The sequence below is a fragment of the Chiloscyllium plagiosum genome, unplaced genomic scaffold, assembly GCF_037043375.1.
Source record: "Chiloscyllium plagiosum isolate Xiang-an unplaced genomic scaffold, Cpla_swu_hap1 HiC_scaffold_27, whole genome shotgun sequence".
In the NCBI taxonomy this organism is placed as follows: Eukaryota; Metazoa; Chordata; class Chondrichthyes; order Orectolobiformes; family Hemiscylliidae; genus Chiloscyllium; species Chiloscyllium plagiosum.
This window is the reverse complement of record NW_028270165.1, coordinates 31,067,688-31,084,475: the sequence shown is the minus strand read 5'-3', so window position 1 is coordinate 31,084,475 and position 16,788 is coordinate 31,067,688. Positions and strand designations below refer to the sequence as shown.

The 16,788-nt window shown below is 47.2% G+C and overlaps 2 protein-coding genes across 3 annotated transcripts in view; one reads left to right on the top strand and one right to left on the bottom strand.

The window, feature by feature from the left end:
• The window catches only part of LOC122543504 (uncharacterized), a 93,530-nt gene that overhangs the window by 75,061 nt on the left and 1,681 nt on the right, over positions 1-16,788 (top strand). Inside the window, exon 4 of one of the 2 annotated variants that reach the window (XM_087974278.1) lies at positions 6,557-7,520. In XM_087974278.1, coding sequence (XP_087830404.1) covers positions 6,557-7,145 — 589 coding nt within the window. In that variant the 3' untranslated portion in view covers positions 7,146-7,520. Of the gene's footprint in view, positions 1-6,485; positions 7,521-16,788 lie in introns of those variants that run through there. The other variant, XM_087974275.1, reaches the window with a different exon arrangement.
• Positions 13,279-16,415, bottom strand: LOC122543478 (uncharacterized). Its single transcript, XM_043682204.2, has 2 exons — positions 15,898-16,415; positions 13,279-15,790 (listed from the first exon to the last, which is right to left on the bottom strand). The coding sequence occupies exon 2, from the start codon at positions 15,554-15,556 to the stop codon at positions 14,531-14,533; it is 1,026 nt and encodes a 341-aa protein (XP_043538139.2). The 5' UTR covers positions 15,557-15,790; positions 15,898-16,415; the 3' UTR covers positions 13,279-14,530.

Sequence of the window (16,788 nt, the reverse complement as noted above, 5' to 3'; positions counted from 1 at the left end):
GGCCTTTGGCCCTCGATGTTGCGCCGCCCTGTCATACTAATCTGGAGCCCATCCCACTTATACTATTCCACTAGGTGGGGAGCAGAGGGATGCAGATGCTTAGGAATTGACCGACAGGTTTAGACAGTACATTTGGATCGGCTCAGGCTTGGAGGGCCGAAGGGCCTGTTCCTGGGCTGTACATTTTCTTTGTTTTTTTGAATAGTGGGTAAATTGTTTAAAGTTTTCATGATATTAGTAGGAACTGGTAGAGTGAATAGAAAGGGACTATTTCCACTGTTGGGACAATCCAGGATAAAGAGACAGTCTAGAAATGCGGGGCAGGGCTTTCAGGAGTGAATGAGGAAACATTTCTTGAGGTAGAGTTGTTTTTAAAAAAAAAAGCAACTCTTTTCCACAATGGCAGTGTATGTGGGCTCTGTCAAGTTTAAACCTAACTTTGATCATTATTTTGTAACTCGGGTTAAGGGACCAGGCACAAAGAATCACAGATCAGCCATGCTAGGGACACTCAGCAAATTGGACAGTTTCTGTGGAAACTGGGCAGCACGGTGGCACAGCGGTTGGCACTGCTGCCTCACAGCGCCAGAGACTCGGGTTCAATTCCCGCCTCTGGCGACTGACTGTGTGGAGTTTGCACGTTCTCCCCGTGTCTGCGTGGGTTTCCTCCGGGTGCTCCGGTTTCCTCCCACAGTCCAAAGATGTGCAGGTCAGGTGAATTGGCCATACTAAATTGCCCGTAGTGTTAGGTAAGGGGTAAATGTAGGGGTATGGGTGGGTTGCGCTTCGGCGGGTCGGTGTGGACTTGTTGGGCCAAAGGGCCTGTTTCCACACTCTAATCTAATCTAATCATAAACTGGGTGGCTGGGGCAAGGTGGTGCAGTGGGGATAAGCAAAGGCAGGCAGTGGGTATGACCTGGTTGGTCAAAGGGAGGAATGAATCCGGTTGGTGGCAGGACGTGAGGGGGGCTGGGAAGGGAGTCAGGGGACAGGGAGGGAGGTTATTTGAAATTGGAGAACTCATTGTTGAATCCTCTGGGCTGTAGGGTGCTCAGGCGGAAAATAAGGTGGTGTTCCTCCAATAGGAGCTGTGGTTCGTTGTGGCAATGGAGGAGGCTAAGGATGGTCATGTTGGAAAGGGAGTGGAAGGAAAATTAAAATGGGCGGTGATTGGAAGGTCCGGTTGGCCCCTGTGGGCTCGGCTGAGATGCTCGGTGAGCATTTCCTGAGCTTACGTTCAGTCTCCCCGATGTAGAGAAGACCACATCAGGAGCACCGGATGCAGTAAACTAGGTTGGAAGAGAGGCAGGTGAACCTCTGTCCACTCCTCCCAGCCACCAACCGGATTCATTCCTCCCATTGACCAACGGTTGTACCCTCTACCTGTCTTCACTTATCTCCACTTCACCACCCGGCCGCCTTCACCCCCTTTATCTGCAGCTCCTGCCACACCCACCCCCAGTCCTGAAGAAGGGTTACATCCATAACATTGACTTCTCCACCTCCTGATGCTGCTTGGCTTGCTGTGTTCTTCCAGCCTCCTGTTTGTCTATTTTGGATTCCAGCATCTGCAGTTTTTTTTTGGTCTGATATTGCCAGAGACCCAAGTTTGATTTCTTTCCTCAGGCAACTGTCTGTATGGAGTTTACACATTTTGCCTGGGTTTCCTCCCACAGTCGAATGAAGTGCAGGTTAGGTGGATTAGCCAAGGGAAATGCAGGGTTGTATGGTAGGGGCATGGATAGGATAAGTAGGCAAAGTCTTTTCCCTAGGGTGTGGGAGTCCAGAATGAGGGGGCATAGGTTTAGGGTGAGATGGGCAAGATATAAAAGAGACCTAAGGGGCAACTTTTTCTCCCAGAGGGTGGTACGTGTATAGAATGAGCTGCCAGAGGAAGTGATGGAGGCTGGTACAATTGCATCATTTAAGAGGCATTTGGATGGGTATATGAATAGGAAGGGTTTGGAGGGATATGGGCCGGGTGCTGGCAGGTGGGAATAGATTGGGTTGGGATATCTGGTCGACATGGACGGGTTGGACCGAAGGGTCTGTTTCTATGCTGTACATCTCTATGACGCTACAAATTCAGAGACCCACAGAATATTCCGGGGACCTGGGTTTGAATCCCATTATGGCAGATAGTAGAATTGGATAACAGTGAAGGGTCTACTGATGATCGTGGAACGGTTGTCGATTGTCAGAAAAGCCCACCTGGTTTACCAATGTCCTTTAGGGATGAAAATTACCATCCTGAACCTGGTCTGGTTCACGTGTGACCCCAGACACAGAGCAATGTGGTTAACACCTTATGCCCTCTGGGTAATTGAGGGTGGACAGGGAGCGTTGGCCTCGCCAATGATGCCGGCATCCTGTCAATGGATTTTTGTTTAAAAATGGAAGTCCTGGCCACATGACACTCGATGCTTGACATTTACATTTCAGAGCTGAAAATGTGTTGCTGGAAAAGTGCAGCAGGTCAGGCAGCATCCAGGGAACAGGAGATTCGACGTTTCGGGCATAAGCCCTTCTTCAGGATTCCTGAAGAAGGGCTTATGCCCGAAACGTCGATTCTCCTGTTCCCTGGATGCTGCCTGACCTGCTGCGCTTTTCCAGCAACACATTTTCAGCTCTGATCTCCAGCATCTGCAGACCTCACTTTCTTCTTCCCGTTTACATTTCAGATGCAGGGGATGATGTTCAACGTCCGTGTGTGAGGATCACTGTCAGGGGAATGGAGAGGAATGACCCAGTTAAACAGGGAGACAGATCAGCGAGGATGGGAATCGCTTGGGGAGTGAGCGGAGGGATAACGACACATGATTGAATCAGGGAATGGGTACAGCACAGTGTCTCTCATTGTGTCCTATTACTTGGCAGGTCTGAGTGAAGGGTCAGGAAGCTGTGAGCTGGAAAATTACTCTGTGAAGTGCTCAGCACTGGGGGAGATGAGTCGGGGGTGGGATATTGCAGCCTCTGCTCTGCCTTTTCCTCTTGAACATTTCGCTGGTGTCATGTCAGTGAGCATTTTGTAAACTCTTGTCTTCCTGTGTTTTGCAATGTTTTCCATATTCTTGACTATAGCCAGCTGAATGTTGTCATCTGCAAGTAGCTCTGACCAACCGTCAGGTTGACCTCAGTGCATGAATATGATTGGAGAAGTGGGACTGTGGAAAGGAGGTTTGATACCAGGGTGGGATGGCTCAGTGATTTCTGAGGAAGGGCCTGTGCCCGAAACGTCGAATCTCCTGTTCCCTGGATGCTGCCTGACCTGCTGTGCTGTTCCAGCAATAAAGTTTCATCAGTGATTTACACTGCTGCCTGACAACAGGGGATCAGACTTCGATTCCACCCTCGGGTGGCTGTGTGCATGTCCTCCCAGTATCTGTGTGGGTTTTCCCCCGGGTGTCCCGGTTTCCTCTCTTAGTCCAACGACATGCAGGTTAGGTGGATTAGCCAAGCTAAATTGCCCACTGCATCCAGGGATGGGCGGGCTAAGTGGATTAGCCATGGGAATTGCAGGGTTAGAGGGGTGGGATGGTCGTCAGGGGGTCGGTGTGGACTCTGCTCCCACACTGCGGGGATTCTATGATTCTACCATACAGTTAAGCCAAGTTTCGAATAAAAGTTCTGATGAAGAGTCACTGGACTTGAAACATGAACTCTGCTTTCTTCCCACAGATGCTGCCAGACTGCTGCCTCACAGGATTTGACTTCATCCTTGGGTGACTGTGTGGAGTTTGCACATTCTCCCTGTGTCTGCATGGGTTTCCTCTCACAGTCCAAAGATGTGTAGGTTAGGCGGATGGGCCGTAGTCTTTCATTTTAAAGAAACAAAGTACCCGGTCGTGACCAGTGTGGCGCAGATTAGGTGTGTTAGCCATGGTTTTAAAAACTCCATGAAGGATGAGGTGATGCTGTCCGGCTGGTCAGTGGAGACTGTTTGGGCCGAATGGCCTGTTTTGTGCACTGTCAGAATTCTATATTATTCAGCAGCTTTTTAAAAAAAATAATCTGAAACAAAAACCACATGCTGAATAAGTTTAGCATATGTGGAGAGAAAGTTCTGATGAAGGGTCTATGAATAGGAAGGGTTTAGCGGGCTATGGACCAGGTGCAGGGACTAGATTGGGTTGGGATATCTGGTCAGCATGGATGGGTTGGACCGAAGGATTCCATGCTGTACATCTCTGACTCTATGCTAACACTCTTTCCCCCTCATAGATTCTCCCAAACCTGACGAGTATCTCAGCACTTTCTGTTTCAGTCTTTGCCCAGTGTTTTATTGCAGGCTGATGGCAGGTCAGTGACCTGACCCTTAACTGCATTCCTCATCCCATGAGAGTTGCAGGGCCTGATGAATGTTTCCAGTGTGTTATCCTTTTTGTTTCTTCTACTTCCTTTGACGAGTTTTATTGTTTAATAGAATCGAATCTGGGCATACAGGCGGATTCATTAAGAGGCAAGTTTGAATCTGGATGGGTATAGGATGACAAGGGCAGTTCCTGATCCATTGTGTGGATAGTCTTGATATTTTGGTTTGAGGTGGAGGAGAAGCAGCTGGCTATTTGCATGAGGAGTTTTGAGTTACTCTGGCCCAATGTCAGATCATTAAAGGAGTTTAGGATTCTAAAGTTTGCACGTTCTCGTGTCTGTGTGGGTTACCTCCCACAGTCCAAAGATGCAGGTTAGGTGGATTGGCCATGCTAAATTGCCCATAGTGTCCAGGGATGTGCAAACTGGATGGATTAGCCTGGGAAAATGGAGGGTTAAAGTGATCAGGGAGCCGGTCTTTGTAGGATGCTCTTTGAAGGGTTGGTGTGGATTAGATGGGCTGAATGGCCTGCTTCCTCACTGTAGGGATTCTATGATCTATGAAATGACATACAGATTTTCAAATATTTTTTCATGTGTGGATTATTGACCTTCGTTCTTGTGATTTGGATGGGGCTAATCAGAGGGCAGCTGTCTGAAACACTGCACACTGTCTGGTGTAGGGGCTTCCACAATTCTGTTGGATGATGTGATGCTGATTTGGAAAGATTAGATACTCTACAGTGTGGAAACAGGCCCTTCGGCCCAACAGGTCCACACCGACCCTCCGAAGAGTAACCCACCCAGACCCTTCCCCATATTTTTCCCTGGCAAATGCACCTAACACTATTTAGCATAGCCAATTCACCTGACCTGCACATCTTTGGACTGTGGGAGGAACCCCACTCAGACATGAGAAGAATGTGCAAACTCCATACAGACAGTCACCCCAAGGCAGGAATTGAACCTGGGACCCTGGCGTTGTGAGGCAGCAGTGCTAACCACTGAGCCACCATGCCGCCCAAGGCTGCCATACCTTCATCAATGATAAAATGTACTTTTCTCCTGTCCTGAATATAATACAAGAATCTGAGGCATTTCTTTGGCATTTTTTTAAAAAATCACTGATTGATTGTGAGCATCTCTGGCCAGGCCAGCATTTATTGTCCATATTTAATTGCCCAGAGAGCAGTTAAGTTGTGCAGCTTGAGAGTAGCTTCCTTCCCTAAAGAATATTTGTTAAGGTGGATGTTATATTTCCCCCTGACAATTATCCCCAGTTTCATGGTCATCATAATCCTCCTCATTCCCAATTTATTTTTAAAATAAATTCAGATTCCACCATCTGCCATTGTGGGGTTCAATCCTGGGTCCCCAGAACATTACCTGACTCTGTGGAGTCTGGGTCTGGCGATTTAATACCACCAAAGGCCATCGCCTCCCAATACATTGCGCACTTTCGCGTTGAGCTGATGATCAACTGTACAGCCAAAGAGTTAGATTCTAAGACACATCTTAAAAGTTGACAAGAGTCCAGGCAGGGAATTACAGCACTTACAGCCAAGGCAGGGTCCAAGGTAATAAGATAATTAAAATCAGGGCCTCTGGTCAGAATTAGGAGAGCCCAGATGTTGGCTTCCAGGAGTTGAGGGGCAAGGGCATGGAATGATTTGGAATTGTGGATGAGCATTTTTAAACTGAGGTGCTGGTTAACTTTGCAACTCAGTGTGCAGAGTGATTTTTGGATGAACAAGCCCATGTCACTCTGAGTTGGGTGGTGTTGGATTTACAAAACTGTGCACCTCAATGAGCATCGTAATGGTGTGTGAATGAGCAAGGTTCTGTTACAGTCGGGGATGTGTTAAATTCTTCTCTCTGCCTCTTCCCACCTCTGTCGCCTTGTGAAGTCTTGTACCAAGTCGAACTGTTTCCCTTCCCTGAAGGAGACTAGTGAACCAGGTTGAAATTTTAAGATGTGAGCTTTAATTGTCACTTTACTGTCCAAGTATCAGCTCCAGGCAGTACTTGATTCGTTTATCTCTGTCACAACCTGCCTGTTCTTTTCTGAGTTCACTTTTTTTTGTTTCTCCTTATGTTTAAAATCAGTTTTACAGAAGGGGAGGATTTGCAGTCAGGAAACTCCAAACTGAGCATCACTTCCAGATCTGACAGATTCGCTTGATTTCTCATAACCCACTTATCAGCGGATTTTGAAAATGGAAGGGAAAAGTTCTGTTCACACTAGGGAGAAACTGTACACTTGTTCTGCATGTGGACAAGTCTTCGGTCGCTCATCTGACTTGTCAAAGCACCAGTGCAGTCACACTGGGGAGAAACCGTGGAAATGTGGGGAGTGTGGGAAGGGATTCACTTACCCATCCAAACTGGAAATTCATCTACGCTGTCACACTGGCGAGAGGCCGTTCATGTGCTCAGAGTGTGGAAAAGGCTTTGCTCATTATTCCAACCTGCTGTCACATCAGCGCGTTCACACCGGGCAGAAGCCGTTCACTTGCCCACAGTGTGGGAAGGGATTCACTCGGTCATCGAATCTGCTGACACACCAGCGAATTCACACAGGGGAGAGGCCGTTTGCTTGCCTGCAGTGCGGGAAGGGATTCACTCGGTCATCGCATCTGCTGAGACACCAGCGAGTAAACGCTGGAGAGAGACCGTTCACCTGCTCTGACTGTGGGAAGGGATTCACTCAGTCGTCCGACCTGCTGACACACCAGCGGGTTCACACTGGGGAGAGGCCATTCACGTGCTCAGAATGTGGGAAGGGATTCACTCAGTCATCCCACATGCTGAGGCACCAGCGAGTTCACAAGTAACTGCAATCCAGGGATTTTGCCGAGTCACATCCATGAACCATGGTCACCAGGTTCCACTTGTGCTGTTAATAACCCCAGCCCTCTTGTCGATGTTAATACTGTTGTTTAAAATTCTAACACATTTGTGGATCTGTAGGATGAGATTGAGGACATTATTCCAACTTGCAACTTGGTAGAGATTGCATAGTGTGTGAAAAACCGTTTTGAGTCATCGGGACTGATGAAACATCAACCTGTAGCTAAGTCATTGGATTTTGATGCTGTTGACACTCAGCTTTTTACCATGTTTTCTGGGGTCTGTTTCTGATGATGTTTATAAATACCAGTTCGGTTATATGTGTGGGATAAAATCAAATAAATAGGCTTTCTGTTAAATACTGTTTTGATTCTTTATGATACCTTCCTCTGACGATCTCTCTCTCATCCAGTCTTCTCCAACATCTGCTCCAGGTTTGTGGAAAAGTGGTTTCTCACCAGTTTTGGATACCCTCAATCTGCAGGAGAACTTTGAGTGACTTTGCTTTTTCTGCACCCACGATTAACCCTCAAGTCCCATTCATCAAGGGGTCAACATTCCCTTGAGCTACTCTCTTCGCTTTTATATACTTTTAGAACCTTATTTTAAACTCCACACAGTCAGTTGCCTGAGGCGGGAATTGAACCCGGGTCTCAGGCGCTGTGAGGCAGCAGTGCTAACCACTGTGCCACAGTGCCGCCCAGATTAGATTCCCTACAGTGTGGAAACGAGCCCTTCGGCCCAACCAGTCCACACCGACCCTCCGAAGAGTAACCCACCCAGACCCATTTCCCTCTGACTAATGCACCTAACATTATGGACAATTTAGAATGGCCAATTCACCTGACTATAGAACAGCAGAACAGTAACACAATCTGTGTGTGGACCACTTATGCGCTAATACCAGTATTCTGAATGAACAAAACCATTTGATATTTTTTAATTCATTCATGGGATTGGGATGCTACCAATTGGATTGCCTCATCAGAAAGTTAAGAGTCAAACACATTGTTCTGGGTCTGGAGTCACATTTAGACCAGACCAGGTCAGGTTATAGCTTATAGCCTCCTTCAAAGATATTTGAACGAAAATTGGTTTGTTTTCACTGTTGGAGGCTGAGGGGTGACCTGATAAAGGCTTACAACGTATGACTGAAATGGACAGTCTTGATTTTTCTTTTTCCCACCCCCCTCCCCTGATGGAAATGTCAATCACGAGGGATGTAGGTTTAAGGTAAAAAGGGAAAGGTCTTTAAAGGAGATGAGAGGCTTTTTTGTTTACTTAGAGGGTGGTTAAGTGCCTGGAATATGCTGCTAGAGGAGATGGTAGAAGCATATACAATAGCAATGTTTAAGAGGCATCTTGTTAGATGCATGAAGAGAGGGGTACAGATCGCGTAGAGGCAAAAGGTTTTCAGTTTACAGAGGTTTCATGTGTTGGAACAGACTTGAAAGGCTAAGGCGACTGTTCCTAAGCTGTACTGTTCTTTGTTCAGAAGAGTTTTTACAACCGTCAACAGTAGTTGTACAGTTGCTTTATTCCACTTTTCACGGAATTCAAGTTTCACCATCTGCCATGGTGAGATTCAACCATCTGTCCCCAGCGTGAGCATGTGTTTCTGGACTACTGATCAGTTAACATTACCATAATGCCACCTTCCCTGTAAGTAACAAGTGGAGATGAAACAGCCCAGAGCACATATCAAATGCAATCTTATCAAGTTCCCCCAGCTGTCAGTGGCACAACGAATTGTTAAACCATTATTAAACCAGATGAATCATCCAGCATTGACCTAGACACGGGCAACAACAATGACAAACAGCCCCATGACTGCCTTCCAAGCGAGACTGTGGGTGTACCTACACCCTGCAAGCACTGGAGGATGTCAAGAAGACACTCCACATCACCTTCGCAAAGTCAATTGGTTATGGGCAATAAATGCTGGTCTAGACAGCGATACCTGCATCCCACGAATGAATAAAGAAAAGCAAGGGACTAGACGCTGAGTTGAAGAGGCAGGTTTACAGAAACCTTTGAAAGGAGACAAAGGTGGAGGTGGTGAGAGAGAGAATTAGCATCCAGGCAACACTGGCGCACTGTGAAAAGCCAGGGTAATGCAAGAATCTAAAAGTGGAGCAAAACGATCCCGGAGGGACATCGAACTGGATGTTGTCACAGAGATCGGGAGGAGATAGGCCTTGGGGGAGTTTGAAAACTAAGTCTTTGAATTGTAAAACTGATCTGCCAGACCTGGGACCAATGTAGGTCAGTCATAATAATGAATGGGACTAACTGTAAATAGGAAGGCAGGCCCTGGATCTAAAGTGAGTCCAATATGACAGGGAGCACAGAGAATGTCTGAATAGTCGGATCGAGAGGGACAAAAAGCACGAATGAGATATCAGCAACAAATAGCCTGACTGGAGATGTCAGAGAGGTGGATGTAGGCAGCCTGGGTCTTGGAGCAGATATGGTTCAGAAAGCCGGCTCAGAATGAAATCAACATTGAAGTGATGAACTGTTTGGTTCAGATTTCAACGGTTGCCAGGACAACAGATAGTCACATGTAACTAGCAGGTGTGTCAAGATACTGAGTAAATCCCTTTGCACAGTCAACTTAGAAACATAGAAAATAGATGCAGAAGCAGGCCAATTCGTCCTTTGAGCCTGCACCACCATTCACTATGATTATGATAATTTCCTTATCCCACTCTTCCTTTCACTCCATACCCCTAGATCCCTTCAGCTGCAAGGGCCACGTCCAGCTCCCTCTCGAATATATCAAACAAACTGGCCCCAACAACTGTTTGTGGTGGGGAATTCCACACGTTCACAATTCTTAGTGAAGGAATTCTTGCTCAATCTCAGTCCTGAGTGGCTTACCCCATATTCTTACAAGGTGATCCCTACTTCTGGACTTGCCCAATGTCAGGAACATTCTTCCCACCAGCCTGTTCAGTCCCATTAGGATTTCATGTTTCTACGAGAATCCCCACCTTGTTCTCTAAACTCCAGCGAGTACAAGCCCAGTTGATCCAGTTTTTCTTCATATGTCAGTCCTGCCATCCTGGGAATCAGTCAGGTGAACCTTCGCTGGACTCCCTCAATAGCCAGAATCTCCTTCCCCAGACTAGGAGACCAACACTGCACACAATACTCAAGGTGTAGCCTCACCAAGGCCCTGTATAACTGCAGCAAGATATTCCTACTCTGATACTCACATCCTCTCGCTATGGAGACCAACATGCCACTAGCTTTCCTCATCGCTCCTGCACCTGCAGCTAACCTTCAGCGACTGTTCCACCATGACATCCAGGTCTCGTTGCACCTCGCCTTTTTCTAAACTTTCAGATCATAATCTCCCTTCCTGTTTTTGTGACCAAAGTGGGTAACCTGACATTCATCCATATTATATTACAATTGCCAAGTATTTGCTCACTCAGCTCCCCTGTCCAAGTCGCCCTGCAGCCTCTTAGCGTCCTCCTCACAGCACACACTGCCACCCAGCTTAATGTCACCTGCAAATTTGGAGATGTTTCATTCAGTTATTTTTTTCCAAATCATTCATGTATGTTGTGAACAGCTGCGGTCCCAGCACTGAAACCTAGTGGTACCCCACTTGTCACTGCTTGCCACTCTGAAAAGGATTCGTTTAGTCCAACTCTTTGCTTACTGTCTGCCACCTATTTCTCTATCCACATCAATACATTAACTCTGATACCATGAGCTTTAAGTTTGTCACTAATGTCTTGTGTGGGACCTTGTCAAAAGCCTTTTGTCCAGATACACAACATCCACAGATTCACCCTTGTCTACTCTACTGGCCACATCCTCAAAAACAAAATCCAGATTTGTCAAGCATGATTTCCCTTTAGTGAATCCATACTGACTTGGACTGATCCTGTCACATCTTTCTAAATAGGAGAAAGTGAGGACTGCAGATGCTGGAGATCAGAGCTTAAAAATGTGTTGCTGGAAAAGCGCAGCAGGTCAGGCAGCAACCAAGGAGCAGGAGAATTGACGTTTCGGGCATAAGCCCTTCTTCAGGAATGAGGAAGGTGTGCCAAGCGGGCTAAGATAAAAGGTAGGGAGGAGGGACTTGGGGGAGGGGCGTTGGGAATGCGATAGGTGGAAGGAGGATAAGGTGAGGGTGATAGGGCAGAGAGGGGGTGGGGGCGGAGAGGTCGGGAAGAAGATTGCAGGTCAATCATACTTTCCCTTTTGGCCTTTTGTTTCTGTCCCCACTTTACTTCCTGCATTAGTTCCCACTCTTCTCTCCCCCCCCCCCCCCCCCCCCCCCCCCCCGCCCGCCATATTAGTTGAAACCCACCACAACAGCACGAGTAAATACTTCCCTCAGGACATTGAAGTTCATCCATGTGTTCTTTAAATGTCTGCTATTGCCTATCCACCTTCAACCTCTTAAGTATCTTTGGCCCCACCTTATCCTAGCCATTGTATGCCTCACAGCATCAAAGTTAGCTTTCTTTAAATTCAGCACCCTAGTCTCGGATTTAACTGTGTCACTCTCCATCTTAATAGAGTCATAGAGATGTACAGCATGGAAACAGACCCTTCGGTCCAACCAGTCCATGCTGACCAGATATCCCAACCCAATCTAGTCCCACCTGCCAGCACCTGGGCCATATCCCTCCAAACGCTTCCTATTCATATACCCATCCAAATGCCTCTTAAATGTTGCAATTGTACCAGCCTCCACCACATCCTCTGGCAGCTCATTCCACACATGCACCATCCTCTGTGTGAAAAAGTTGCTCCTTAGGTCTCTATTATATCTTTCCCCTCTCACCCTAAACCTTTGCCCTCTAGTTCTGGACTCCCCCACCCCAGGGAAAAGACTTTGTCTATTTATCCTATCCATGCACCTCATGATTTTGTAAACCTCTATAACATCACCCCTCAGCCTCCGACGCTCCAGCCCCAGCCTGTTCAGCCTTTCCCTGTAGCTCAAATCCTCCAACCCTGGCAACATCCTTGTAAATCTTTTCTTAAACCTTTCAAGTTTCACAACGTCTTTCCGATCGGAAGGAGACCAGAATTGCACGCAATATTCCAACTGAAGAATTCTACCATACTATGGTCACTCTTCCCCAACAGATCTTATACCACTAGGTTGCTCATTAATACTCTCTCATTACACAGTACCCAGTCTAGGATAGCCTGCTCTCTAGTTAGTTCCTCAACATATTGGTCAAGAAACTATCCCTCATCCATTCCAGGAAATCCTCCTCCATCGCATTGCAACAGATTTGATGAGTCCAATCAAGTTGAAGTCACCCGTACTGTACCCTTACTGCACGTATCTCTAATTTCCTGTGTGACGCCATCCCCGACCTCTCAACTACTATTTGGTAGTCTGTACAGAACTCCCACTAACGTTCTTTCCCCTTCTAATGTTCTGCAGTTCCACCTGTACAGATTCCACATTGTCCTGGCTAACGTCCTTCCTTAATCTTGTGTTAATCTCCTTCTTAACTAGCAATGCTACCCCATCTCCCTTTCCTTTCCATCTGTCTTTCTAAAAGTTAAATACCCCGGATGTTGAGTTCCCATCCTGGGTCACCCTGGAGCCAGGTCTCCGAGATCCCAGATACATCATATCCATTAATAACTGTGTGTGCAGTTAATTCACCCACCTTACTACAAATGGTCCTCACATTGAGCCTTCAGAGTAAATTTTTTGACATGTATTGCTGTCTTAGAATTATGATATAATATGACCCTTTTAGATGTTTGTCTGGTTTTTCTGCCTTCCACTTTCCCTCTCAGCCACTTTTTTTCTGTCCCCACTTTACTTCCTGCATTGGTTCCCACCCCCCTGCCATATTAGTTCAAGCCTTCCACAACAGCACGAATAAATACTTCCCTTAGGACATTGATTCTGGTGAATGCTTTCACTCCAGTGAGTGCATTGGTATTTTACCAACCATTCGTGCTTTGAAAACCCTCCACACGGTAAGAACAATGGAAAGGTCTCTTACAATAAGAACAACATGACATTTGCAGTGAAGTTGGACACTCAAATTAATCTATTCCCACATGGTGTGTCCTCAATGTGAACCTGCAATTTCTCCTGAATGAATCTGTTGCTGAGAACAGGATCTGAGATTGCAATAACATTCAATTATGGAGCAGCTTTATTAGGAGAAACATTTAGACTAAAGGTCAAATTCAGGCAGTGAATTACAGAACAAAACCAGCCGCAAACTTCCAATGTCAGATCAGGATAGGAGAACAAAATTATTTCCTTTGTGCTTTTTCAATTAGTTTCCAACATTCTTGATTTTTGTTCCTTTTGTCTTTCCTTTGTTGGATTCTCCACTGCACCAAGCATTTTGAGACAATTTGTTTCAGAACTGTCTCGGGTCACCTCACTGCATGGTCAGGCAGCTCTTTCTCAAATCTCAGGTCTGTTCATTGGCGTACATAAATTCCTCTGTGATTACAAATAACACCAGCATATCCACTGCCTCACTGTTTGGAACAAGTACATGATAGTTCACACCATGACATCAGATTCTACCCCCTAGAACAACACACCTTCAAAGATCACAATTCGAACACACGATCCTAACACACAAAAACATTGTTCTTACAGACGATAGATAAAGTCACCATAGTCCCAGATGATTACTGGGCTGCTCTCTCAGTAGAGCAAGAGATGACTGGTGGTGGTTAAATCTTATGGTGGCCTCAGGGGAGAGGTGAACAAGATGGGACTTTTATGGTGACCTCAGACAGGATGGGAATTGAACCTGACTATCTTCACAGATCGGGTGACTGAATGAATTTAGATTTCACACACACGGAGTAGGTTTTATGGCTTCTCTTCACTATGAATACATTAATATCAGTGTATAGACTGTGTTATCAGACATTGCTCTTCAATGACAGATGTCGCTTCTGCTGAGCAGATCAAGTCTTTATTCTGCTTTTCCTTCACCAAATGTTGCTGCTGTTGTCTTAAATCATTGAACTCATCACTTCCAAACTTCTTCAATGCCAGTGTTGATTGATGAAGCTTTTTACTGTTTAGTCTGTAAACTATTTTGTTTCATTTTCTTCAATTTTATTTCACGCAGAAGGTGCGCAGTGTAAGAATGTAACAAGTCAGCAACGATTAATCAGCACTCTCACACTGCAAGTATTCATCAGTGGAATCTTTCAGCAAATGAATTGCAGATTGTGCATAGGTCAGTATAGGAAAGAAGTGAAAGTTGATCATTTTATTGTAATTGAGTTTCAGCTGAGAGTTATCGAATCAAAGGGAAAGACCACATATCACATTAACAGAGAGACCACAGTCCCAAAAATCAGCATCGTATCCAGAATATTAAAGTCCAGCCATTTATGTATTCACTGTCGTGTGGATTCTGTGGTGTGACTGGAGTCCAAATAACCGAGCAAATCCCTTGCCACACACAGGGCAAGTGAACGGTCTATCACCAGTGTGAACTCGCTGGTGCCTCACCAGGTCGAAGGACTGACTGAACCTCTTCTCACAGACAGAGCAAGTGAATGGCTTTTCCCCGGTGTGAATCCTCTGGTGTGCAGTGAGGGTGGACGAACTGTTGAACCTTTTCCCACAGTAAGTGCAGGGGAAGGGCTTCTCCCCAGTGTGGATTCTCTGGTGCACTGCGAGAGTGGAAGAATGCTTGAACCTTTTCCCACAGGAAGCGCAGCTGAATGGACACTCCTGCGTGTGATTTCGCTGGTGTGACAGCAGGTGAGAGGACTGAGTGAATGACTTCCCGCACACAGAACAGGTGAACGGTCTCTCCCCAGTGTGAATTCGCTGGTGCGTCAGTAAGTACCGCGACTGAGTGAAACCCTTCCCACACACGGCGCAGATATAGGGCCTCTCCCCAGTGTGCGTGCGCTGGTGTGCTGTGAGTGTGGAAGAATGCCTGAACCTTTTTCCGCAGGAAGTGCAACTGAACGGCTTCCCCTCGGATCCGTGAACTCGGTGATGTGACTGGAGGCTGCATAACCGAGCAAATCCCTTCCCACAAACGGAGCAGCTGAACGGTCGCTCCCCAGTGTGAACTCTCTGGTGCCTCACCAAAACAAATGACTGGGTAAATCCCTTCCCACACACTGAGCAGGTGAATGGTCTCTCCCCTGTGTGGATGCGCTGGTGTGCAGTGAGGGTGGAAGAATACCGGAACCTCTTCCCACAGTGAGTGCAGCTGTAGGGCCTCTCCTCGGTGTGAATTCGCTGGTGTGACATCAGGGACATTGTTTGAGTAAATCTCTTTCCACACATGGAACAAATGTAGGGTTTCTCCCCAGTGTGACTCCGGCGATGACTTTCCAGCCGGCATGAATATTTGAATCCTTTACCACAATCCTCACATTTCCATTGTTTTTTCATGGTGTCAACGTTACTGTCCGGGTTGGACAACCAGATAAAGATTCTTCCCACACACGCAATGCTTAAGTGCAATGTTCGTACTTGTTCCAGTCAGTGCTTTCCCAGTTCTCCCAAAAGACAGAACAATCTGTGTACATTCAAAGTCTGATCGGAAGGAATTGAGTGACGTTGTCAAACCTCCACGTGATATTGGGTTTCAGCTTTCTGTTTGTAAATTCCCCTCCTCCTATTACCCTGGAAAAAGAGTTTGCAAGATTCTTAGCAGTGTGCAGACCACACAGACTTGTCAATTCAGCGTATTATCGTTTATTTGTTCCAAATGTGGGAAGAGATCGTCCTACCAGCTTGTTTCTCAGAGATGTTGGTCTGCAAACCATACTCTTCCCGCATTCCGCTGCTGAAATGTAAACCCAGCATTTGTAGCATCTCCCAGTTCCAGTTTTACTCCCTCGCTGTACGCCGGCTGGATTCATTTCTCCATACCGTGTGTGTGTGGGTGCAGAGCGCGAATCATAAACCTCAATGAGGAAGTTATTGTCTCTCTGGGCTCATGGACGTGGGCGTCCTGCTCACATCGTGGGGGCGCCAGAAGTCTAGGGCGCATGCACCGTTTGGCATCTCGTGTCGGCTCTCCGGAGAGTCTTCCTGCAGCCTCTCCGCCCACCCTGTGGGATTTCAGTCGCTGCGCAATTCCGCGCGGCCGCAGGTCCAGCGCGCGCCCCTGGTCACACTGGGGATCCCGCGCGCTGGAAGGTGGCTCCGACCGGCGGGGGGGGGGGAGGTGGGCGGGGCTGGAGGACCGATTGGCAGCTGGTCCTCCAACCAATAGGACTGAAAGATGGGTGGAGCTAGCGGCGGGGCGGACCTGTCGGAAGCCTGTGATCTTCAGCATCTGCCGACCTCACTGTCCCCTGTCTGAAGTCTGGGTGAGAGCATGAGGAAGGTAAAGAGGGAGCTGACGGCCGAGAACGGGAATGAAGTTGAGCCATTGCCCACTGGGAGGTTTCATAAACACCTAGCGGTGGCCACCGGGCCTAGAGAATTAGATACACCCGGTCCTGCGTTTGCAGCAGACGGGAAAACGGCTGCGGGCGACAGGTGATAAGAGGCCCGGGTTCTCGCCGCCATGTTTATTGGGGGCAATATTCCGTGAACGCCCGCGTTGCCGCCATCTTTATTGGGAGCAAGATGCTGCAGGGCGCGTGCGCAGTCTTTGACTACGCTCACAGATT

Bases quoted from the DNA above. Each gene is read 5' to 3' on its own strand.
- LOC122543478 (XM_043682204.2), bottom strand. From the start codon at position 15,556: ATGAAAAAACAATGGAAATGTGAGGATTGTGGTAAAGGATTCAAATAT.